The sequence below is a fragment of the Echinops telfairi genome, unplaced genomic scaffold (genome assembly GCF_000313985.2).
Source record: "Echinops telfairi isolate 266 unplaced genomic scaffold, ASM31398v2 ScPeMD7_3;HRSCAF=10, whole genome shotgun sequence".
NCBI classification, from domain to species: domain Eukaryota; kingdom Metazoa; phylum Chordata; class Mammalia; order Afrosoricida; family Tenrecidae; genus Echinops; species Echinops telfairi.
In genome coordinates this window covers 3,687,239-3,713,044 of record NW_022103899.1, presented here as the reverse complement: position 1 = coordinate 3,713,044, position 25,806 = coordinate 3,687,239, and the positions used below count along the sequence as shown (strand labels likewise).

The 25,806-nt window shown below is 40.7% G+C and overlaps 1 protein-coding gene across 1 annotated transcript in view; it reads left to right on the top strand.

The window, feature by feature from the left end:
* Positions 1-25,806, top strand: part of PDE11A (phosphodiesterase 11A) — a 441,211-nt gene that overhangs the window by 141,307 nt on the left and 274,098 nt on the right. The window contains exons 3-4 of the mRNA XM_004701714.1: positions 15,866-15,955; positions 24,767-24,907. Of these exons, the coding sequence (XP_004701771.1) occupies positions 15,866-15,955; positions 24,767-24,907 (231 nt within the window). The remainder of the gene's footprint in view (positions 1-15,865; positions 15,956-24,766; positions 24,908-25,806) is intronic.

Here is a 25,806-nt window from a genome sequence, read left to right as displayed (position 1 = left end):
GAATGATGTACAAATGCGCTTTACACAATTGATGTGTGTATGGATTGTGATAAGAGTTGTATGAGCCCCTAATAAAATGTTTAAAAAACAACAACAGAAAAACAATACACATGCAATATATTCAATGAAAATACCACTCCCCACATGGGGTGTCACAATGCAAAGGTCTTTTGTTAAATATTTTCTATTTTCAAAATGTTTCCCTAAATAAGATTTCTAAAAATACAAATTTCCATATCATGTGCTTTATTTCCAATTGAATTGCATACGTTTTAGACAATGAAAAAAAAAAAAAAGAATAAGGGTTGGTACTACTAGGCTACTCCCCAGGAATTGGACTCAGCCTGTTTGATCTTGGATCAACCTGGCCTCTGGGAGGTGCTTTAGCCAACACTAGGTTCTGGGAGAGAGGTGGAAACAGTTGAAGAGAAAGCATGCCTGTCTCATTGGGTCATAGCCTTCATACTCAAGGTCAAAACAGGAGCAATTAGATCCCTTCTAAGAAGAGGAACCGGGAGAATGGCGAGGGTGTGCAAACAGCAGGAAGAGCGTTTACAAAGGTTCTGACTTTTCAGGGTGTCGTCCCGAGTTTGGACCAGTGAGGAGCTCCATGTAAGCTCCTCTTAGAGCCCCTTTCTGTATGACATGGTTCTGCTCTGCTTCTTAAAAACGAAGCCTCTGAATCTTTATAGCAGTTTTATTCATAACTGTCAAAAATTGGAAGCAATCATGGTGTACTTTAATAGGTGAATGGATACACGAACCGCTCCATTCTTACAAAGAAGTATTCAGCTATAAAAAGAAATGAACTATCAAGGTATGAAAAGGCATGGAGAAAACCTAAGTGCACACTGCTAAGTGAGAGAAATCAATCTGTAAAACCATGCAGGAGTCCAATGACAGGACATTCTGGAGAAGGCAAAACTAGGACGTCAATAAAAAGAATAGTGGTTTCCCAGGCTGTACAGGGAAGGGTGGAGAAATGAATAACAGCGGTTCTCAATCTGTGGGTCACGACCCCTTTGGGGGTCGAACAACCCTTTCACAGTAGCAAAATGACAGTTATGAAGTAGCAACGAAAATGATTTTCTGGTTGGAGGTCACCACAAAGTGAGGAGCTGTATTAAATGGCTGCGGCATTAGGAAGGTTGAGATCCACTGGAATGGGTGGCGCACCGTGGAACTATTCTGTACAATACGGTAATGGTGGACACTGACGTTATGGATCTGCCAAAACCCATAGGACTGTGCAGCATAGTCATTCCGAATGTAAATAGATCATGGCTTTCTGTTACTGATAATGAATCAGATTCATCAGTTTACACATGCATCACATTAATGCAAGTTAGGAAAAGGGGACACATGGGAATGCTCTACTGCAATTTTCGGTAAACCTAAGACTTCTCTAAAGAATAAAGTGTATTTTTTTAAATGAAGTCTCATTTTTTCTTATTCATCATCTTGCTCTCCATCTCCTTTCTGCCTTCCCTTCATCATCTTTAGAATGTGACTCCTTTAAATGATAACTTTTAAAGTACAGAATTAGAAATCTACTCCAAGTCCTAAAACTTAGCCCAGGTGATAGTTTGTCCCTGTGTATCCATTGGGAAGGTTTTCTTAGACGAGGGTCCAGCATTGATAGGAAAAGGCATAGTTTAACCAAGAGCATATGTTTTGCTGTGAACTGATAAAATTCATCTATGATTCTGATTCTTTCAACAAAAAACCTCACCTCTTATCTTTACTTAATCGGCATAGAAACAAGATTGTAGTGAATCAAACAGTACCGCAAACTATACCATTCCTTTTGGAAGCTTTAGAAAACTCCAAACTAATTTTTGTTTTACTATTTTAAATCTTCTATACCTAAAGTGCTCTAAAAAAAGTTCTTTCTGTTAAAACAATGTGATAATGATATGCTGTTTTTGAAATGACTCAACTTGGAAAGTTTATTTAGCTTTTGGATTACAACTATCTTTGAAGACCCATGGGTTCTACACCAATGGGGCCTGAATCAGTGAGGCTTTGCTGTCTTGTTAATACCTGAGGCTAGCAGGCCATCAAAGCCCACTTCTCAGGATCTTCCCAGAGAAAGCATATGCTGACTGATGGGGTGGGGACACTTCTGATCTTATAATTCTGTGGAACATGATTGAGCTCCTCAAGCTATTTTGCCTTCCAGAAGTGAAGTTGGTGCAGGGATGACACCAGCCCCCTTGCTGCACATCTCCTGTGGACCAAGCATTTTTAATGTACCCCTGTACCAGGCCAGAGCACATCATGGGGCTTTAGTGGCCTTTCTCTGTGGTTTGCACATTTGAAAAGGTTGGTTATCTACTGCCTTTCTTTAGTACCTTGATGCAAGGTCCCAGTGCTTGGAATTTTACACTCATTAGTTGATACTTCCCATGAGTTTCCAGGGCTAAAGAGACTTTTTCACACTGTTTAACGATTTTCAGTTTAATGCCTTCTCTGATAGGAATGTTGTAAAGATTAATTAGCCGATGCTCATAAAGTGCTTTCAAGCTGCAAAGTGCTGCACAAAGGGCATACCGGTTTAGCTTCTTAGTCATTAAGGTGTTTTGGATCGTTCAGCCTTCAGCAAGAAGATGGTGAGGGCTGACTAAGTATTTGGGGGGAGGTGGAGTTGGGGGAGGCAGGCTTCGGAAAAGCAGGAAACAGCATTATATTCTGGTCTTTTGTTTTGTTTAAGACATCTATTGCACCGGGCCTAAACAGTAGTCCAAAATTATGCTGCTCCTTATCTTCTACCTCCGCATGACTTCAGCTTCTTCTTAGGCCCTCCTTTCAGAATATATGTGTCTGCTTCTCCTGAATATTTATTTAGAAATGTTGGGGATCCTACTGCCCAGGAGTCTGGGACATGGAGTGGGTCAGACCACTGGATGACAAAGGGCAGATGATTTCGTTTCTCAGTAAAGATCCCTTCTTGATAGGCAATGTGTCATGAGGCTATAATAATGTCTCTATCCACGATGATCTTAGACCAATATATGTGTTAGAGTCTTGTATGAGCCAGTGAAGTTCTGGTGGATTCTGGAAAAATACAAATTGGCATAAGGGGTTTGTGAAAACTGAATGTGAATTTAAAGACAGGAAATGTGTAAGTTTGCTTGTTGCTGTAGATGAAGTAATCAGAGTTTTGGGAGAACGCCTATGCTTGAATCTAATCATACTGTCAATGGGTTGATCAAGTTGTTCAGTCCTATTTTGAATGACTGAACTATGTAGTCAATGTTGAATGATACAAAGAGCAGTTCCCAACACTTCCTCTTCTAGGAATGGTGTTAGGAACTGTGTGCCTTACCAAAAATAACGTGTTGTAAATCATAACCCCTATTCCTGTGGTATGTGGATCAGGAAAGGTCGGTCCCTGAAAAAGGACATTGTGCTTGGTAAACTAGTGGAGCAGTGAAAACAGAGGAAGCGCCTCAACAAGATGGACTGACACAGTGGTTAGAACAATGGGCTCAAACAGCAACAATTGTAAGGATGGTTCAGGGAGTGTTTATTCTGTTGTACGTAGGGTCACTATGAGTCAGAACCAACTAAATAGCACAACAATAACAACATACCTGTGGTTATAATTTCACTTGGGAAGGGTTTTCCTTATGGTGTTAATTTTCCAGAATTAGTGTAGGGTGAGTTTTATAGAATATCTTTAAAATATAAAGGGAAAAATAAATATAAATATATGTAGTATTAAATTAAAAAAATAATGACGCTGAGGGAGGAAGGGCCAACCCCCACCTGCTGCTACTCCTACGAGTTCAGTAATACTACTTCTGGGTTCAGTAATGCACAATTGTACGGTTGAGATATATAAGCATTATATTAAAGTCATTGAGAGCATGAGAGATAATACAATAATACAGTCAGGCATGTTACATAGTACCATTGCTCACCTCATCCCAGCTTGGTGGTCCACGTGGAGAGGGGGGGAAGGGAAGGAGGGCAAGGGAACAAGGGAGAGGGGAGTGACCAGGGAGTGAGCAGCAAGGAGCTCAGAGTCAGAGAGAGATCTATATTGCTGGCTCACACCTATATACCTTTTGGGGGCAAGCCAGCCCACTAATTACAGGTAGAGACATACGTCACAGGAAGGGGCTGCACTATAGGTTACACAGCAATGAGAGGGTGGTCTCTGGGTCTCCATAGGAACATTATCAGTAGGGTGAAAACTCCGCCTACAGGAGCCTGTCCATTGTCCCCAGAGGCAGGGAGCAGGCCCACCCCTGTGGAGGGATGAGACAGCAGTCTGGCAGCAAGTATCTGACGTCCCCCCACAAATATAAATATAAAAGGCATTAAGCAAGCAGAAATGGAGGAGATGGAAACCGAGGAAGTAACAGTGTTTGGAAAATATGACCTTGATGATAGAAACTACACTGGAGATCACATGATAGAAGTTTGCCATATGAACAACTTCTTAGTGGCAAATCGCTTTTTCAACACCATTTTTCAACAACGCAAATGGTGACTGTACGTGTGGACTTCCGCAGATGGAACATACAGCTCAAACTGAAGACATCTATGGGAAGAGATGATGGAGAAACAATCTCAGCAGCTAAAACCAGGCCAGGGCCCAACTGTGGAGCAGACTATCATGTGCAAGTTCAGAATGAAGCTGAAAAAATAAAGAAAACAAGTCTGTGAAAGAAAAAAAAATACCAGGGCTCATGAGGGAGGGGGGAGTGAGGAGGGAAGGGAAAAATGAGGACCTAATGCCGGGGGTTTAAGTGGAGAGGAAACGTTTTGAGAATGATGAGGGCAATGAATGTACAAATGCGCTTTACACAATTGATGTGTGTATGGATTGTGATAAGAGTTGTATGAGCCCCTAATAAAATGATTTAAAAAAAATAAAAATAAAAACTGAGCCTCTCAGTCTGTAAAAAAAAAAAAATAGAAAAAGAAAAAAAATACCATCTTTAGTATATCCCACCGAAAGAACAGATTTGACACGTTAAAACGAACGGAAGAAGACCTGGTGAGCTGTGGGCACAGCATGCACGCAGGAAGCAAAGTCATTGAAAAGACAGGAATGAGGGAAAGATCGAAGAGACTCTGAAACTTGCTCTAACAATACATGAGCTGAGGCAAACGGAACAAATGCTGACATCAAACTGCTTAACAGAAAATTCAAGGAGTAGCTCAAGAAGACAGGTAAAATATTATTTTGAAATGTCCAAAGACCTAGAATTAGAAAATGAAAAAGGACTAAAACATGCTTAGCACATCTTAAACGGAAAGAAATAAAGAAAAATGTCAAGCTTCAAGTTGCAGTATTGAAAGATTCTATGGGCAAAATATTTAAAGATGCAAGAGACCACCATAGAAGATGGGGGACAAGAGCAGTCACTGTACCAGAAAGAACTAGTTGATATCAACCATTTAGAGAAGCAGCAGATGATCAAGAACCAGTGGTGCTAAAGAAAAGAAGGCCAGCTGCCCTGAAAGTAATAACCAAAAACATGACAAAGAGCTGCCAGAGGTTCAGGCCATGTTCAGAAGATGACGTGGAGCAAGGGACATCGTTGCTGATGTCAAATGGATCTTGGCTGAAAGCAGAGAATACTGTTTCTTCTGCTTTATTGACTATGAAAGCCATTCTATCGTGGGGAAGTCCAGAATGCTTCACGGTGCTCAGGCAGAGCCTGTACATGGATCAAGAGGCAACTGTGCAGACAAAACAAGGGAAGCTTCCTGGTTTAAAATCAGAAAAGGAGTGTGTCAGACTTGTGCCCTTTCACCACTTATTCAATCTGCATGCTGAGCCAACCGCCAGAGAAGCTGGATTATGTGGAGAAAAATGTGACATCAGGGTTGGAGGAAGCTTTTTAACAATCTCCGATATGCAGACAACACAATCTTTTTTTGCTGAAAGTGAGGAGCGCTTGAAGCACCTGCTGATAAAGATCAAAGACAGCCGCTTTCTGTATGGATTACAAGTCAATTATAAAAATAAAACAACCAGCATCTGGGGTCTTAAAGGCTTGAAGGTAAACAAGCGGGCATCTAACTCAGAAGCAACAAAGCCCACATGGAAGAAGCACATCAGCCTGTGTGATCATGAGGTGCCATGGGATCAGGTATCAGGCATCTAAGACCCAGAACAAAATCATATCCAATGTGAATGGGGGTGGGGGGCGGCATGGAATGGAGACCCAATGCCCATCTGTAGACAATTGTACATCCTTCACAGAGGGGTCACAGGAAAGAGATGAGCCAGTCAGGGTGCAGTATAGCACCTACAAAACACACAACTCTCCTCTGGTTCTTTGGTGCTTCCTATCATGACCTTTATTCTACCTTACAAATCGGATTAGACCAGAGCATGCACACTGCTACAGATAAGAGCCTGCAATACAGGAAATCCAGGATAGATAAACCCCTCAGGGCCAACAAGGAGAGTAGAGGAATCAGGAGGATTAGGGGAGGGTGGGGGGAGAAGGGGGAATCGATCACTAGGATCAATATACAACCTCCTCCCAGGGGGATGAATAACAGAAAAGTGGGTGAGAGGTGATGGAGGATGATGTAAGATATGGAAAAAGTAATCTATAACTTATCAAGGGTTCATGAGGGAGGATGGGAGGGGGAAGAAATGGAGAGTTGATATCAGGGGCTCAAGTGGGAAGAGAATGCTTCGAAAATGGTGATGGCAGCATATGTGCAAATGTGCCTGACACACTGGATGAATGTATGGATTGTGATAAGATGGAAGAGCCTCCAATAAATGTATTTTTAAAAAAAGATAAAATCCTACCCCTGGGGGACAGACAACAGAAAAGTGGGTGAAGGGAGACATCGGTCAGTGTAAGACATGACAAATTTATAATTTATAAATTATCAAGGGTTCGGGAGGGAGAGAGGAGGAAAAATGAGGAGCGAATACCAAGGGCTGAAGTAGAAAGAAAATGTTTTGAAAATGATCATGGCAACAAATGTACAAATGTGCTTGACACTATGTGTGTATGTATTGTGATAAAAGCTGCATGAACCCCCAATAAAATGATTTCTTTTAAAAGTTACCTTTTACAAGCACATGACTGATTGCTATCTGACCCACAGCTTAAACTAAAGGAGCAGACATGTGCCATTGCTCTTACTGCTCAGGGGACAGTCACTCCCCCTTACTTGACCCCAGCACTGGTGTTAGGTTACTCCTCCATTGAACTTAGGGATCTTTAGGGTTAAGGACACATCCCACTTTGCTATGTATGTGGTTACCTGTAATTAGGGGGGCTTGCATGCCCAAGGGTCTATAAACTGATTTTGGGAATACATTATCTCTCTTTCTGCTCAGACCTGGTTCCTGAAGCCATGCCAGAAGTGAGCACCCCAAAACTTTTGTCCGCCTCTCAATTTCTTCCCTTCAGTTACATAATCGTCCTTCAGGACTTGTCCAGATGTGAGGTTGGATCTCACGCAGAGCAAGTGAAGGAGCCCCGTAGTTTTACTGTTAGGGATGTTTATGGCTTGAGATAAAATGTTTGGTAATCGCATCATACAGAGATTACACAAAAAGTCCCAACTCAATTATTTAGGTAACAGTGACAGTGAACTGTGTTTTATCATTTCAAACGTAGTATCAGTAATAATGAAGACAGTGATACAAAGATGAATCTGAAATATTTATTCAATGGAATATGAACGCAAAGGAAGCAACATTTCTACATTAATCTATTGTTTTACTTTATATGATTTTAAAAGCCCTGATTGTGCAGTAATTAAATCCTCAAATGAGTATGTAACTGAAAGGTTGACAGTTTGAGCCCACCCAGGGGCACCATGAGAGAAAAATTACTGCATTTTCTGTTCCCATAGAGATTACCATCTAAGAAGCCCTCTGGGGGAGTTTACACTGTTATATAGCGTCAGCAAAAATCAGAGTTGACTTCACAGCTAAGAACAGCAATAAAAATAGATGTAACCAAAAGAATAAATTAAATGTAACAAGAATTTTGGAAGAAATAAGAGGTTGGTGATCATGAAGATCAAGACTGCCAAGTGGGACATCGTAAAAAATAGTGTTTTTTTGAGGAATTTATTTCAAGGAGTCATGACCCAATTTAGCTGGGCATCGAGTGTATGGACTTATCGAGGAATCTGCCAAATCCAATGGCAAATTGTTGGTGTAGTAGGATGGTATTGTCTAGGGCAGCGGTTCTCAACTGGTGGGTCGTGACCCCTTTGGGGGTTGAAAGACCCGTTCACAGGGGTCGCCCAATTCATAACAGTACCAAAATGACAATGATGAAGTAGTAACGGAAATAATTTTATGGTTGAGAGTCACCACAGCATGAGGAACTGTATTAAAGAGTCGCGGCATGAGGAAGGTTCTCACTCTTAATGATCCGAGGTACAGCTGAACAAAATCCTGCCCTGTCCAGCACCATCCTCACAATTATTCTTGTTTGAGCCCATTTTTGCAGCCACTGTGTCAATCCATCTTGTTGAGGGACTTCCTCATTTTTTGCTTCCTTTACCAAGCATGATATTCTTTTCCAGGGACTGGACTCTACTGGCAGCATGTCCCAAGTATGTGAGACAAGATGTGACCATCTTTGCCTCTAAGGAGCATTCTGACTGTACTTCAAAGACAGATTTGCTTGTTTTCTTGACAGTCCCTAGTTCTTTCAATAATCTTCACCAGCACCGTAATTTAAATGCTTCAATTCTTCTTCAGTCTTACTCTATATTTTCCGTGAAACTATAGGAGATAATCGAGCTACTGATGATGAACTAAATGAAGAGGTTACACAGAGGACGGTGATGGTATCGTGTCATTTCCTGTTCATACCTCATTGCTAACACAGTGCCTGACGTGGAAAAGCAAGCAGGCAACTTGTTAACACTGAGCTGACACGGACCTTTCAAGGAGGTTGGCATTTGCCATGGCTGCGTACTTTTGTTTGAATCCTTCCTATAGATCCATTGACTTAACACAGGAGAGGACTCATTGCCACTCAAAATGTCAGGTTAGATGTTGTCTGTTCATCCAGTGGGCAGGATTTGAGCTTTACCTTGAATTCTAATACATATCGAAGGCTGAAATCCTTGCTCTTCATCAGCAACTGCTTCAAGTCCTCCTCACTTTCAGCAGGTAAAGTTATACCGTCTACACTCCACTGGTTGTTTCCAACCTCCTCCCAATCCCGACACCACGTTCTTCCTCATACCATGCAGCTTCTATGGTTATCTGCTCAGCATACAGATTGAATAAGTATGGTGAGAGGCTACAACCCTGATTACAACCCTGATATACACCTTTATTGATGTTTACCTATGCTGTATTTTTTTTCGTTCTCATCACACAACGGCCTCTTGATCTGTGTACAGGTTCTGTGTGAGCACAATGAGGTGTTCTGGAATTCCCATTTTCTCAAGTTCATCCGTAGTTTGTTGTGGTTCACACAGCTGAATGCCTTTGCAAGTCAATAAAACACATATAAACATCTTTCGGGTATTCTCTGTTTTCAGCCGAGATCCATCTGACATCAGCAATGATGTTCCTTGTTCTACTTCCTCTTCTGAATCTGGCCTGACTTTCTGGCATCTCCCTGTCAAGGTATTGCTGCCACTGTGTTGAATGATCTTCAGCACAATTTTACTTGCATGTGATATCAATGGTAATTGTTCTAAAGTTGAGCATTCTATTGGGTCACTTTTCTCTGGAATAGGCACAAATATAAATCTCTCCCAGTCAGTTAGCTAGATAGCTGTCTACTAAATGTCTTGGCATAGATGAGAATGTTTCCTGTGCTTCATCAATAGTTGAAACATTTCAATTGGTACTCCATCAATTTCTGCAGCTTTGTTTTTGGCTAATGCTTCCAGCGCAGCTTGGACTGCTTCCTTCAGTGCCATTAGCTCTTCTTGCTCATATATCATCTTATCTACATGATTCTTTTTGAATTTGTTATTCCAGCATAGTAACACATATGAATATCTGACTCAAAATGCCCAATACCTGTCCATTTATGCCCACTAATGCCTAGGAAGAAGCCCTGTGGTTGGACGGCTGAAGACAAGGTCAGCATTTCAAAACCACCAGTTGCTCTGTGGGAGAAAGATGAAGGTTTCCCCTCCTGTAACACATTTATAGCCTCAGAAATCCACAGAAGCAGTTCTATCCTGCCCTAAAGTGTAGCCGTGAGTTAAAACGGACTCCAAGGCAGTGAATTTGAGTTCTCTTGAATGCCTAGGATATCGTTGTTTATGCATTCCATTTCATTTTGACGACTTCCAATTTTCCTAGATTCAGGCTTCATAGATTTCAAGTGCCAATTATTTTTAGGGAGACACAATTAGGGGGACATTGAGACCTGACTTTTGAGCCAAGTCACACCCAGTCTTTCCTTGGACGCATCTTTAAGATGACTTTACGAGAGGTTGTCATTGAAAACATCATCTTTTGTGTTCCTTGGGGGTAGGGTCAACTAAGACAAAACCCACCCCTCCATCAAAGCCCACCTCTGTTTCCTGACTAAGAGTTAGCCAAAGCAAGAAGACCTGTTGCGACTTCGTGTTTCTGGCTCTGGACCCTGCATTTGCTTCAGCTCTGCCTGACCTTCAGGTTTGGCTCTGAGCAGCACCCACAACCAAGTGAGATGTTTCCTTAAAGTGCCCTGAGTTTCTGGGGACCTTGTAGTAACTCACAGAAACTACAACAAGGGCGGTGTGGGGAGTCAGGGGGAGGGGGAGAACAGCGTCTTGGAAGAGTTGGACATCTGGGACAGCTTTCATTGCTAACTCCTGGGAACTAATTAGAGTTTGGTATTAGTTCTTCTAAAAGAAATGATTAATGCATAAAGTTTGCTTTTAAAATAGACGCATTTAAGAATATTTTAAAAGGAAGTATATCCAAAAACTTATTAAACAAGCAATATTGTAGACGGTGCCTGGATGTGGTCAAAAATCTTCTAAAAAAGTTTTTCCCAGCACTCCTCCCTTGTTCATCCTCCTCTTCCCTGCTCCACGGCGCTGTGCAGCTGCTCACGGGAGCCCCGCCTGGAGTCTCAGGCTTTGTGATTGCTCACAGACTCTCCCAATGCCACATTCTTGCCATCTTGACCATTGCTACTCCCCTGGTCTTCATAACTGCACTCTGACACCCACGAGAGTGGCCCATGACTTTTTTCCTAAATCGAATGCCAGATTGCCACTGAAGGGCCATTTTCCATAGAAATCCGCCTATGTGCATGCTACCAGCCTTCTTTGTGCTTCTGCAGTGTGGCTACTTCTCTCAGGACTGCACCTTTTAGGAAAGGAAATCATTCCAACTCCAACAGTCTGCCATAGGTGTTGAAGTTAACTGGACCATCTCCTACTCTTCACATTTCAAGTATTGTGTTACCTGACCTTTTGTATCGATGACAGCAGTAAATAACCTATCGTCCAACTCTTTTGCCCATTGATGCCATATGTTAGGCAGTAGGGTCTAGGCAAGAGGAACCCTGGCTGTGAGGGTTGAGGTTCTGAGTCAGTATGACTGGTCCACGGTGCCCCATGTGTTGGTAGGTAAGCGATGATGTAACCGAGCAGTTATATAATGTAGACATCTTAAATTTTGTGATCTTATGTGATCATCTTCCATTTTCCATAACACTGATTTTTGCATGATGGCCTGTTCTTTGAAGCCTAACCATGTTGGTAAGTGAGGAGTGGGTGTATTTTCCCTTGGGACATAAGAACATGCGGAAATTAAGAAGGTGGATTCTAAGGTCAAACTCCTTGAGTTTAGAATCCATTTCAACCATTACTGGCTTAATGACCTTTTTAATAACTGCGAGGGTCTGAGATTTTATTTTGTTTGTCAGCTAATTAATTAGCTGTCAGAGTTGCACGGATACTGACAAAAGACACAAGACTCCTGGACCAGAGAAAAAGGACAATTTATCATTCACCGAAGTAGTCGTCGTCAGAATGTCAGCATTTGGACAGGCTCCTGAACCTCAGCTCTTATAAGGTGATGCAAAGAGGGACAGGTGACGCCTGCACATCCAACGGAGCAGTGATTGCCTGACAAAGAGGAGCCTTCGTGTAAGGAATTCAAATATTTCATAGACATCCTGCCTGACTTCTGCTCCAGGGGATGATCTTATCTCAAGGGTGCTGATAATACACCATTTTGCCCATTGCTAGAAGGAAGGCTTTTTTTCTACCTTCTGAAAGTGTTCACCTATAAACAACCTCGAGAAGCGAGGAGCCAGTGCCTCTGCGAGACATGTAGACACACGAAAGCCTCATAGACAGTGGTTGCTCAACAACTTCACGTTAGTTCTCAAAGCCCGAACTGCCTCCTCTGAAGAATGAAATGGATTGCATTAATAGAGGTAATGGTGAGGACCCAGTGATAGGCATGTGTGAAAAGCTTAGTCACACACTGACAGATATCAAGGGCTTCTTCCTTGTTAGTTCTTACACATCATTGTTTCTTGAATAAGAATTCAGGACATGTATTGAATTCTTTGTTTACATTAAGAAATAGAATGGTGTGTCGCTCTGATATTACTAATTACTTGAATCACTAAATTTTAACCTTAAAGGAAGTTGACATTTTGCAGATAAGGAAGTAGGTTCAGAAAGGTTAAGTGACTTATTGAATTTCACATAGAAAAGACACAAACAGGACAAAGAGCATCTCATTTAAAATTCAAAAATGTTTGTAATTATACACAGTGCCTGAAGCTCAAGAAATATTAGCATTAATATTTTCTAATATGATCTGTTAGAAAATATTTCACATGCTTTTTTGAAAACCCCCTTCTCCCTACTTGCTTGACCTACAAACCACTTTAAACTTGGACCTTGCCAAATAATAATCATCATAATAAAAGCATGTGAAAAATTGAAAAATGGCGGAGAGTTAAAATATGTAACCCAGATCCCCCCTTTTCCTCCTTTTCTCTACCTCCACCATAATCACTATCTCTATGGAGGACTGAAGTCCAAAGACGGAAAGGAAAATGCATCGAGTACGCGTAGATGATGTTGATCAGAAGTGATTCCATTCTGACTGAAAGCCAAGAAATGCTAGCAGACGCTCTGGCAGCTTTCCATCAACAGCTGCATACTGGGTTATCATCAGCCTCCTGGGGCATGAGGGGGAGGAGTGAGGAAGGGGAAGAGAAGGTGGATGACAGACCACGGAGCTCTAGAAGGCATCATGCTGCGGAATAAGGTGACCTGGATTCCTGTGTGGGCTTGAGTGAGTTCCTGTGTTTCCTCCTCTCTGAACTGTGTGTACTGTTCTTCCAAGAGGAGCGGCTGTGAGGTCCCAGTGAGGAAGCGCAGGGAGAGTGTCTGGCACACAATAGGTCCCGTGAGATATTAATTTACTTTAAATCAATTAGTGTGAGGGTAACGAATGTACAAATGTGCTTTACACAATTGATGTATGTATGGATTGTGATAAGAGTTGTATGAGCCCCCGATAAAATGATTAAAAGAAAAGAAAAAAAATCACTTCAGTGAAGATCTTAATCCTGAACATATTTATAAAAATCGACTCGATTGATTCCTATCGCTTTTCTCAATCGTGATCTCAGTTCTCCTCTCCCTTCTTTAAGAGGCCTTCTTTTAGCTTCTATAGCATTCAGAAGAGTTTTCAGGGACCCTGGGTCAGTGAAGCACAGACAGGAAGCCAAAGAAAGATTTTAAAGATAAAGAAATGATAAGGAATGTGAATGATCCTTCTTTTATGCAATGACCGGGGACATGCATTGCCCTTCATCGTTTGTCCAATTCAAACACCCTGCAATCACCCCTTTCCAGGTGCTTCTGTTCTGCATGCCCTGGGAGGCGCTCACACACACCCTGCAGCAGGGAGACTCCCAAGTGCGGAGGGTGCGGCACTGCCCTCTGCTGGGCGCTGAGGATCCTGCTCTGTTTTGCCTTCCCAGGAAGTTGCTTCATCCCCCAAACCAAACCACACTCATTGGTATGCAGCTGATTTTGCCCCTTAGCGACTTTATGTGGGGTTTCCGAGGCTGTCAATCTTGAGGGGGGCGATAGTCTCACCTTTCTTCAGTGGAGCTGCCAGTGGTTTTGTGTTAATCGGGTAGACTAGAGAAACAAATTCATATATACGCATGTGTGTAGGAAAGACACTCGTGTATGTATATACAAGAGCAATTGAATATTGAGAAAAACAGCCCAACCCAGTCCAGATCAAGTCCATAAGTCTGATATTAGCCCATATGTCCAATACCAATCAATAAAATCCTCTTCAGACTCATGAAGCACATGCAATGATGTCAAATGCAGGAAGATCACAAGCCAGTGGGTGGGAAGTCTTGTGGATCCAGTGGTGTTGTGAGCATCTAAGCACTGGCAGGGGTCTCCATGTGGCGTCCCCAGCTCCCCGGGCTCTGGCTGCATCAGGGTAGCTTCACGTGGTTTCTCTTCAGCAATGTCTTGCAGGGAGTGAGCCTGTGTCCCGCCTCCAGCGAGCTATTTATCTGCTTAGTGCCTCCAAATGAGGTCATCAGGCTTTGACCATGACAGGCTAACTCCACCCCTTCACTCTCAAGTCTCAAATTGACAACAGATTATGTAACTACCACAGGTTTGAACCTTGCGCCAACCTTGTGGTCAGCAGTCCAACACTTACCAGCCAGTGCCACCACGGCTACGTGGAACCAATTCATAAGGGATGTGGTGGGGGTGGGGGGTATAGATTGTGGTATGAAACATGTCCCTGTTTCCTCCTGCTTCAGAGAAGTTCTGGACCAATGTCACTTTCTTTCTTTTATGTTGTGAGGAGTTTAGGAAAATATTTCTTTTTGTTTTATGTGGATCATTCTATTTTTCTGGAATCAGAGATTCTGAAGATGAATTTGAGTGGGATTTCAGGACAGTTACTGAAAATACTGGGGGAAAATGTTTTTTTAGGCCCGTTATACCTTTATTCCCATAGGAGTTAACTATTAAAAGACTTTTTCAAAGGGGGCTTTCATAGGATCATCCCATCGGTTTTGATTCATCAACTGAGCAGAAGACACACTCTTTTGCAGAAGGCTACTAAGAACCCTGACACTGCAATTCCCACTGAACCTAGCACACCAGATATGTTTAAATCTCATAGCTAACAGAGTTCTGGCTTCCTGGTGAGATCCCTGCTAAACATATATACGTACAAAGGAATCTATTTATATCTTGCTTACCTCAGATATGCATTTGGGTACGAGCCTTAAATTCATTCACTTCTTTCTTATCCATTTATCAAAGAAGGAAATACAACATGGATGAACTTTGACAACATTATACTGAGAGAAGTAAGTCAATGACAAAAGGACAAGTATCGTATGATCTCACTAATATGAGTACAATAGGAAATATATGGAGATCAGGGTGTAATAGTGGTTACCAAGATAGGGAGGGAGGAGACTTATTATTTAAAAAGCATTGCGTTTTTATTTATACACATGAAAAATGCAGCCACGTGTATTGGTAATTGGTAAACAACATGGCTGATATAACTGATCTCCCTGAAATGTGTATGTGAAAAATGGTAAATTGGCTAATGCTGTGTTGCCGACATTTTTAAGACAACAGAAAAGGAAAATAAGATTATTTGACCCTATTTCTTGCTTGCATCATAGCTTTCATAGTTTGTTACTTTACTTTTTGTCATCGAGAGAGACTGTGTCTCCAGTAAAAGCTTGAATCAGAGTATATCATAGGTAACTCTGAAAAATTCCTTTCTGACGTTGTTGAGATATTATCACTGACTCAAGCCCTCGGTTGAAAGAGAATTATGACAATCACGAATATGCAGGAACCGTGGACTCGGATTCAGCAATGTTTTAAGGTTTGAAAAATCTCTTTGCTCCAGGTTATGCAGATGTATCTTCCTTTCTGTGGAATCGCCATATCTAATGCTCAACTCTTTGCTGCCTCAAGGAAGGAATATGAAAGAAGCAGGGTGAGTGGAAAGAAACATCACTAACACTTCTCAAAACTCTGTCCTTCTGGTGTCCTTGAGTCATTCTGACTTTTAAAAATGGCAGATGTTCTTGGAATTGTTCAGCATTTTTTTTTTCAATTGTGCGAGTGTAATCTTCGTCTGTTTGATGATACTTTTTACTCAATATGCCCAAATGGAAATGGATTCAATTTTGGGGGTAGTTACTTGGAGGGGGTCTAGTTTCTTTCAAAAAGGTAATTAATTTAAAATCTATACTGTAAGGCAGCAGATCTATCCTTACTTATTCATGGCTTTGGAATTATAATACAACTTGGTGATTTTTACAATTTATTTCCTTTAAAAAATAGATGTGCTCAAGAAGTAAAATAGGTATGCTCATACTCTCTTAGCACTGAACGACAAAGAGTTTCATGAGGAATGGAAGGTGTAGCTGGGAAACACTAGGGAAAGGTACAAAGTGTTCCACCGTGGAATTCAGAGAAGGGTCTTTATACTCAGGAATCAAAGGACAGTTTAGTGATTGATTATAAATAGGATCAGCTGGAAGTCCTTTGAAATGTAAAGGCCAGCCGCTAGGTTAGGGAGGAATGTTACCACTTCCGTGTGAGAAATCAGTCTGTTCAGTTATAATTGATTATAAAATTGTAGTCAGATGTTCGTGATTGCAGTCAGTTTCAGGGGCAAATTATTTACATATTCTTCCTAAATTGTTTACACCCTGACTGGTTTGTTTACTTATGAACACCTTCCTCCACAGAAGAGTCCTTGACAACTTGACACTCTTCCTAAAGGGTTTATATCTTGAGCTTTCCTTTTTTGAGGATGCATAGTGGCCCCATCACGTTTAGGCTGATGTGAGTGCCTCCAGTTAGAAACGTTTTTCATTTAGTACATTTCCCCCTTTTGATCAAGCCTCTACTAGGAGGCCTCTACATAGTCTGCTAAGACTATGTCTGTTTTCTTAAGGAACTTCATTATGTTATTTTCTTCACCTTACTGATGTAACAAGCCTTCTCTTCAGGGTGAGTAGATCTTAATAGACAAGGACACCATGGAGGAATGAACGGTTCCCAGTGAAGGCTTACTAGCAGAGATCAAAATGAAACATAGCCAGGGAGACAAAAAGAAGGTGATTGAGCAACACGATCATTGGTGAGAGCCTATGATTTGATAAGCAGGGTCAAAGAAACTGAAGTACAAAATTCCATGAATTAATCAAATGAATCGAACTCAAGAAAACAGTATTTTATCATAATAATAGAAACAATGAGGAGTATAAAGAGTCCAGAATTATTATTATTATTTGCAGTACCACCCCAAGAGCTAAACCAATTATTTATAATATCAGTTGAGGAAAAAACAGGATTATTGAGATTTAATATGGGAAACAGTGCATGATATGGACATGACTATCAAGAATATAAAATAGCAATCAGTTTTAATAATGGCATTGGTGCTATCTTAGACTAGGTCCTCTACATGAACAAAATTAATTAGGTGTCTGTATATAAATCAAGGAAATATCTCTTGGAGTTGTATGGTCTGGAAAGTCATAAATTTATGAGTCACACATCAGACTGGAAGTTCATCCTGACTCACTTGATTGTAGGGACTAGAAAACACCAAATTGGCAAATCAGACAGCTGGTTGCTGGCTAGAAGTCAAAGGATGATGAATCAATGCAGGATCAAAAAGTGTGAGCTATACCAGAAAATCTAGATATATTCAAGTACACCATACTCCCAAGGAAACTCCCCTTTCTTCTGATTGTCTGCTTCTATTAGATCACAAAATGAAGAATGATTCACAATATCTGCCAGACTATTGAGAATCATGGGCTAGCCAAGTTGACACATAACTTTTGCCATCATATGCATACCTACTTCTACGGCAGTAAAGAAGTCAAAGGTTCTTAGGTTTTGAAAAACTACTTCTCTCATCATAATATTCATGGGCAGAACAATTTAAAACATTGATTATATGTAGTCAGAACTTCATATCATATATGTTGTAATATATTCTAATCCTATTTGAGGTACCAAAATAGAAGCCAAATTATTATATGATTGAATACAAATTTGGAGTAATGTAAAAGAGGAGTGTAAGCTGGAGGTAAGTCAGTTAAGATCCAACCTGCAATAATAGTAATGATGAATGATATCTATGAGTTGATATATAGGTAAACATGCCAGTTGAGTGGATGTAGGCAGGTGAGTGGAGCATACGTTTATATATGTTTGACAGAGCATATTTTTACATATGTACTTGTAGATGCTGCAAATACACCCAAGGGTTTAGTCGAGTTTGCAGGGCCCACATTCTGAAAACTTCTTAGCCATAAGTAAGCACCCTGAAGGAATGGATTTTGGAATGTAAGGTCACAGTCTCAGAGAATATCTAGGTCAATTGACATAACATAGTTCACAAGCACAATGTACTACATCCTACTTTGGTGAACAATGACTCGTGTCTTAAAGCTCAGAAGGCAAGGAGAGTTGGGAAAGAAGGATGAATGGAAAAAGGGAACCAAGGAGGAAGAAGAAAAAGTGCTTTTACATCAGGGGATTACACTGAGGGGATTACAACCAATGTCACAAAACAAAATGTGTATAAATTATTGATTGGAAAGCTAACATGCTCTGTAAGGCTTCATCCAAACCATACTAAAAGCTCAAAACAAAAATAAGTTAAATGTAATGCAAAGCCAAATGAAGTCATTAAAAAATCAGAAATATAGGGAAAAAATTTCTCTAAATATAATAATTAATCTTTAAAAAAAAAAGACATTCAGATATAGTACATAATAATCTTGGTGTACAGTGCCAAATAAGATATAACAAGAATATAGTAAGATTACCAACGTCCAAGATTATCAAGTTCTGCATAGTAATAAATAGGTCATGAGTAAACCATGTGAATTTTTCAGTTAAAACCATTAGGTTCAACGATGCTAGATTCAAAGGAAGTAAAGTTGTTGTCAAGTTAGTAATTGAAATAATAAACTTTTGACATTATTATGCCCTTGTTTAATATCAGGCAAACATTATTGTTGTTAATGGTTTTTAGATGCCATGAGTCTGTTCCAAGTCATTTTGACCTTAGGGGCCATGGAATGAAATATTTTCCAGTCTTGCACCATCCTCACAGTTGTGCTGTTTGAGCCCATTGCTGCAGCCAGTGTGTCAATCCATCTCACTGAAAGTCTCCTTTTCACTGACCCTTTACCAAGAATGAGAGTAAAGGACTGGTCCCTCCTGGGAACCTGTCCAAAGATGAATTCTCACCATTTTAATTCCTAAGGAGCTTTCCTACCCATTTGTTCATTCTTCTGGAAGTGCATTATATACTCAATATTCAAACGCATCAGTTCTTCTTTGGATTTCCTTATTCATTGTCCAGCTTTCACATGCATATGAGGTGATTGAAAACGCCATCGCTTGGGTCAGGAGTATCCTAGCCCTTAAATTCTATCCTTTCTCTTTAACACTAACGATTATTTTGCAAGAGATTTTTCCAATGCAAGAAGTCATTTGATTTGTTGACTGTTACTTCCATGGACATTGACTGTGGATCCAAGTAAAACAACATTCTTGACAATTTCAATCTGTTTTTCATTATTGGTCCACTCATGCCTTTAAAAAATATATTAACGTGCAATCCATATTGAAGGCTGTAGTATTTATTCTTTATTAGTAAGTGCTTCAAGTTATCATTTTTAGCAAGCCAGGTTGTACCATCTGCATATCACAGGTTGTGAACATGTCTTCCTCCAATACAGATGTAATCCAGTTTCTCAGAGCATTTGTTTAACATACAGATTAATAAAATATAGTTAAATGGCACAGTCTTTTCCTTAAATCATTTTATTGAGGGCTCGTATAACTCTTATCACAATCCATACATACATCCACCCATTGTGTCAAGCACTTTTGTACATTTGTTTCCCTCATCATTCTCAAAACATTTGCTTTCTACTTGAGCCCTTGGTATCAGCTCCTCATTTTTTCCTCTCCCTCCTCCATGAACCCTTGATAATTTATAAATTATTATTGATGCATACTTTTCCAGATTTTAAACCATCCCTTGTTCTAGAGCAATGGCTGCTCCTAAGTCTATCTACATGTTCTCAGCATGAGCAAAGTTGTTTTCTGGATTTCCCATTCTTCAGAATGTTATCCATAATTAGTTATGATCTATGCTGTTGAATGCTTTTGCATAGTAAACAAACACAGATAAACATCTTTCTGGTATTTTCTGCTTTCAGTCATGATCAATCCATATGATGTCAGCAATAATATCCCTTATTCTATGTCTTCTTCTGAATCCAATTTGAATTCCTGGCAGTTCCATGCATATGTACTGTTGTTGTAATCATTTAAGTTACCTTCAGCAAAATTTTACTTGCCTGTGATTGATATTAATTATATTATTTGATAATTTCCAAATTTGGTTGGATCACCTTTTGTTGAAAGGGCTATAAATATGGAACTCTTACAGTATTTCAGACTTAGTGGCATATTTAAGTAAGGGCTTCTAGTGTTGCATTTGTTTGTTAAAACATCTCAATTGGTATTTCATCAGTTCCTAGAAACTTTCTTTTCCTCAGTTCTTTCAGTGAAATTTGGACTTCTTCCTCAACACCACTGATCCTTGCCCAGTGCTGACTGTGTTTGGCTGGGTTCTCTAGAGTAGTAAAACCAGCGATGCTTATAGATATAGAGAAAGAAATCTATATCCAGGGAATTGTTCATACAGTTGTAGAAGCAGATGCATCCAGTCTGGTTCACGTCTGTGGGCCTGATGTTCAGCTGCAGGCTTTTCCTGACTCACATGGCTGCCAGGGCTGACGAATCGATGAATTAGAAAACAAGAAGACTGCAGACGGGTGGAGGAAGGGGTGGATGAATTCAAGTTTGACAAGTCAGGCTCCTGGAAGCAGAGTTGGAAGAATCCAATATGGCACACCACCGATAGCTGCCAGGGTTGGCACGTAAGAGAGCCAGAGGCAACAGATGCAAGATCTGGAACAGCAAGAGGAAGCAGGGAACCTTCCCACAGAGTCTGCCACCCCGAAGGAGACTTTCTTCTCATTGGATCAGGCTGTGGCTTGATTAAGAGTGGAGCACTCCACCTCATCGCTCCAAACAGTTTTGGCTGCTCAGAGTAGTTGATTACATCATGTAATTGATAGCATTAGCTTAGATCACCTCATGGAAGGCTCTTGACCCAGCTAATCTTGACACAAAACCTAACTATTACACTGACATTGTCAGCAAACATTTCTAACACACACATTTTTAGAATCCATATCACAAGACAGAAAAGAGACACCATTTTTCTCCAAATAGAAAACAACTGAAATTTTAGACAGCCTCATGAAAAACAGTCATTTCCATCCATGACCTCCAACCTGATGCAAGATAGAAACTCAGTCACAATCCTCTAAACCAGAGACAAGGACTCAGAACAAAAATGAAACAGAAAGATCATGTAAATTCAAAAACAAGTTTTATCTAATACCACACAACACAACCAATCCACTTTCTTTCAATGTATGTGATTCCTTTGTAAGACCAATTCAAAGCAACAGAGAAGTGAGTCTTTGATAACTTACTAAATCATCAGGGTCTTGGATGGAGAGAAATTAGAACTTGTGGCAACATCTGAGCATCAGACAAAGTTCCCCAAAGGAAGAAAAGACAACAAATAGGAACTCTTTATTCCCCCTTTCCCAAAATAGAAGGAAAATGAGCAGCTAGAAACTCATTTTCTCAAAGTCATCACTAAAATTCTAAATTACTTCAAATATATTCAGTTTATGTTTTGAAAAGGATTTAATCAACACAAAAATAAAAAGCAGTATTATAAAATTAGTTGAGGCCAATGCATTTCCTACTCGTTGGAATCAATTTTAGCTTAATGAAACTGGTGCTCTTGTTGGTTGGGAATAAGTAATCAAAAACACCTACCATTTGACTTTACAAGTGTATATAAGGAAAGTTACTCATTATACTTGTATTTGGATACATCCTCATCCCATGCACATGTCAACTACTTAAAAAACAAAATGCAATATCAAATCCTTAAAGTAAGCGTTCAGGTTCCAGGAAAACAATGCTAGCTTTATAGTCTAAAGCTTTCATCAGCATTAAGTCAGTGCTGCTGAAACAACGCCTGGAAGGTGGACGGTAATCTTTTAAAGGTCCTTTGCATGTACATATGGAACCAGGGACACTTTTACTATTCCCTCATCTTTCTATGGCCTTATAGATTTAAGGAACAAAATGAAAATGAATATCCATTCCACATCTCATCCTTTATCTCTAGAGAAGATAAAACATTTTTTTAAGGTAGAGTTTATCTCTTAGTCCACATTTAAGGAAATGGTCTCTTAATGTTTGGATGCAGGTGCTCTTGTCTTCTACATGAAACTCCAAACACACACTGACATTCGGCATCTAGTCAAACTCTTCAAGTGTTCTTCAAATCAGTGAAATCTGAGATTCTTAACATGTTCTGTGTCAATAAGGTGTGGAAACAGTAGAGTCGATGAAGATCTGATTTTTCCATGCCACACTGGATTTCTAGCCACCATTTGGATTGAGTTTAAACGATGGTGGAGTAGAGGTGTTTTGTGGCCTGAGTCTCTTGCCAGTAGAGGTGCAGAAGGAGAGTGTGACCATGATGAGACTGGCTGTACACTGCAAAGCACCTCCATTTTCCTTAGTGGTGGCACTAGTTGGATTTGTGGCAAGCAATTTTTCAGTTGGCGGCCAAGACTATTAGCCATTTGTTCCATCCAAGAATTCCCATTAGCATATAGGTAACCCAGTTGTGTGGAGTAAGGAAACGAGGGTCCAAGGATGAACCCGGGAGCAAAAGAAAGGCAAGAGAAGAAAGAGTGGGTGGAGGGGGTGGAGTGGGGGAGCAGGCAGAGGTACCGGATGTTGTGTTCTGAAAGTCAAGCCAAAGAACCTTTTCAAGAAGCAGGGAACTGGTCAACTCTGCCAAGTGAGCCCAGGGTGTGGGAACTCATTTGTATTGCTATTTGTAAAACTTTCATCACTTGTTAGTAAAGCAGCAATTTTTTCATTAGAAACAATCAAATTACTATAATGGGAATTGTCAGTGCAAGAAGCAAGACACAATTAGTTTTTCCTCTGAGACAAATGTTCTTGTTTATAGATCCCAGAGGATCTGTCTATGGAGTCACAACAAATTGAAAAGTTAAATAATTGTTCAGTATGATCCATTGTTCAATATGATCAATCTGCAGAAAAAACCTGGGTATTTAAGGGATATTTTTCCTTGACAGAGATTGTTGTTTGTAATTATTCAGACAATCGCTTAATTTTTAAAGTTATATTTGAGCATGATATTATGGAGCATGGACAATCATCTCCCTCTCAAATGCCACACAGTCAAGACACACTCAGAATTTGGGAGTTCATAGAGCAATCCGTGACCTCTCATCCACTCTCAGAATCTTTCTCCAGAAACAGCACTCCCCAGGACATTTAGTCTTTTTTTTCAATTGCACTATGAACTAGGCTTGCTTCATGGATTCCTTAACTCATTCAAATGCCTTTGTTCTCAAATAGATGCAGAGAAGGAATTTCATGGTTAAAAATGGTTCCTGGACAAATTAAATTAGTTACAAATATTGAAAACGAGTCAAATCCCTGGGCTAATGAGTAGCACGATCAGCCCTGGCAGCACAGTGGGTTGTACGTTGGGCTGTTAACCACGAAGTCAGCCCCTGGAAGCCACCAGCCTTCCCTCGGGAGAAAGACAGACATTCGGCCCCCCGTCAAGATGTGCAGCCCGGACGCAACAGGGGGAGTTCTACTCTGTCAGCAGGGTTATCATGAGTCAGAATTGACTTGATGGAAGTTAGTTTGGTTTGGTTTTTCTGGTGCCCAAATAAGGTATTTGAAAAGTCATGAAATCATTTTGTGAGAGGTAACCTGCGGTTTCATATCTTAATAACATCTATGAAATAAAGTATCATCTGGCCTGATGCCTGAGCAATTTTCTGATTGTATTCTCATAGAAGCTTAATAACTAGCACCTCTCCATGGTCCAGTTTTCTCAAATCTGTGGAAATAAGCATGTCATAAAAATTTCAAACAAATATTATTTAATGCAAAAATGACAAATTGACTTAGTTGGACCAAATGATAGACTTTTACCACTGGATTTTTGCACGCAAACACAGATCTCAAGTTAGAATTTAAGTTTGCTTTTTAAAAAAATCATGGGCCTTTCATCTTGTTGTCTGAATGGATGTTAATGTTGTTTTCCTTCCTGAGACATATAATGGTGCTTAGATGTTCTCCTAGACTGATTGGAATGAAGCAATACCTCTTCTTTCTATACGGAGGGATTCATGGAAGCTTTTTATATATATTTTGAAGGCCCTGAACCTTAATTAGCATTCACTTCTGTTCTGTGGGAGATGTGTGTTAGTGAAAACAAGATTTAAATTTGAACACGAAGATATTTCTTCCTGATGGTGAGGAAGAACTGCTTTGTAATTTTCTGAAATAAATATGCTTCGGAGGGAGACCAGCCACTTGTTCTTCAGAAAGTATTTGAGCTTCATCGGCACATTGGAGGATAACTAATGTGGGAAGGGAAGAAGCTTGTAGTTAATGGGTATATGATCCCTGTTGCAGGGACTGACAGGAACCTTAGTGGCACAGAAAGAAAAACAACGCAAACCAACCAACAACCAACCAAATCCACCCCCTTCCTCCCACACACAGCTTTTTACCTACCTAACTAGGTCCGTTTCATGTTTTCTAGGCTTTACTCGAGGTGGTCAATGACCTCTTTGAAGAACAGACTGACCTGGAGAAGATCGTCAAGAAAATAATGCATCGGGCCCAGACTCTGTTGAAATGTGAACGCTGCTCAGTCTTACTCCTCGAGGACATTGAATCACCAGTAAGCGATCTTTCGTTCATTTTTCTTATAGATTTGATGGCTATGTAAATGGGCTAAAGTTGAGTGTGTTTGTAATTCAGGTGGTGAATTGGGGCTTGAACTGCCCTCTTCACGGCTGTGTTGTTAGGTGTCGTCATTAGCTTGGACTCACGAGAAAAGCCCACGGGAGAGTGAACAAAGGTTACGACCGCTGTCTTCTTTCTCTTAGAGGAATACTGCCCATCATTCTAATGAAAGAACAAGGATCAGACTGTTACAGTCCATCTATCTGGTGGTGGTGCTTAGGTGCCAGCCAGTTGATTTCCAACATATAGTGACTCCCGGCGACAGAGTGAACTGCCCCATAGGGATTTCTAGACTGTAACCCTTAAGGAACAGATTGCCATAGGTTGGAACTGCCAGCCTTTCAGTGAGTGAGCAGCCTAGTACTTAACCACTGCATCCCCAGGGCGTCTACCGATGGCTCTAGTAAGTCCACGAGGGTAAGTCTAAAAGTACTGCCACTGGGACTCCGGTGCATGCATGCACAATCCAAACAAAACCTGTTGAAACATGTCTCTGTGAGAGTGACGGCTGCAGAGGAGTTGGCTCCGTGATCCACTTGGCCATCTCGTGGCGCTGCCTTAGAAAACACGGCCCCATCCAAGCAGTGGCTCTCAGGGGCTCTGCTGGGCCAGGACAATTGAAGGCAGAGAGGTCAGTTCAGAGGATGGCAAACCTGTGCTTTGAGATGCTTGATAGATTTTCTCGAAGGACACACGATGATCATGGGGGCTTCTTAGGAACACATCTTATACAAATTGAAACTGGCATTTCGGAGGGAAAAGACCAGGAAAGTTGCACAAAGGAATGCTTCCCCATCAGACACAGAAAGGGCTGCAAGGGCTGGCCTCGGAGGA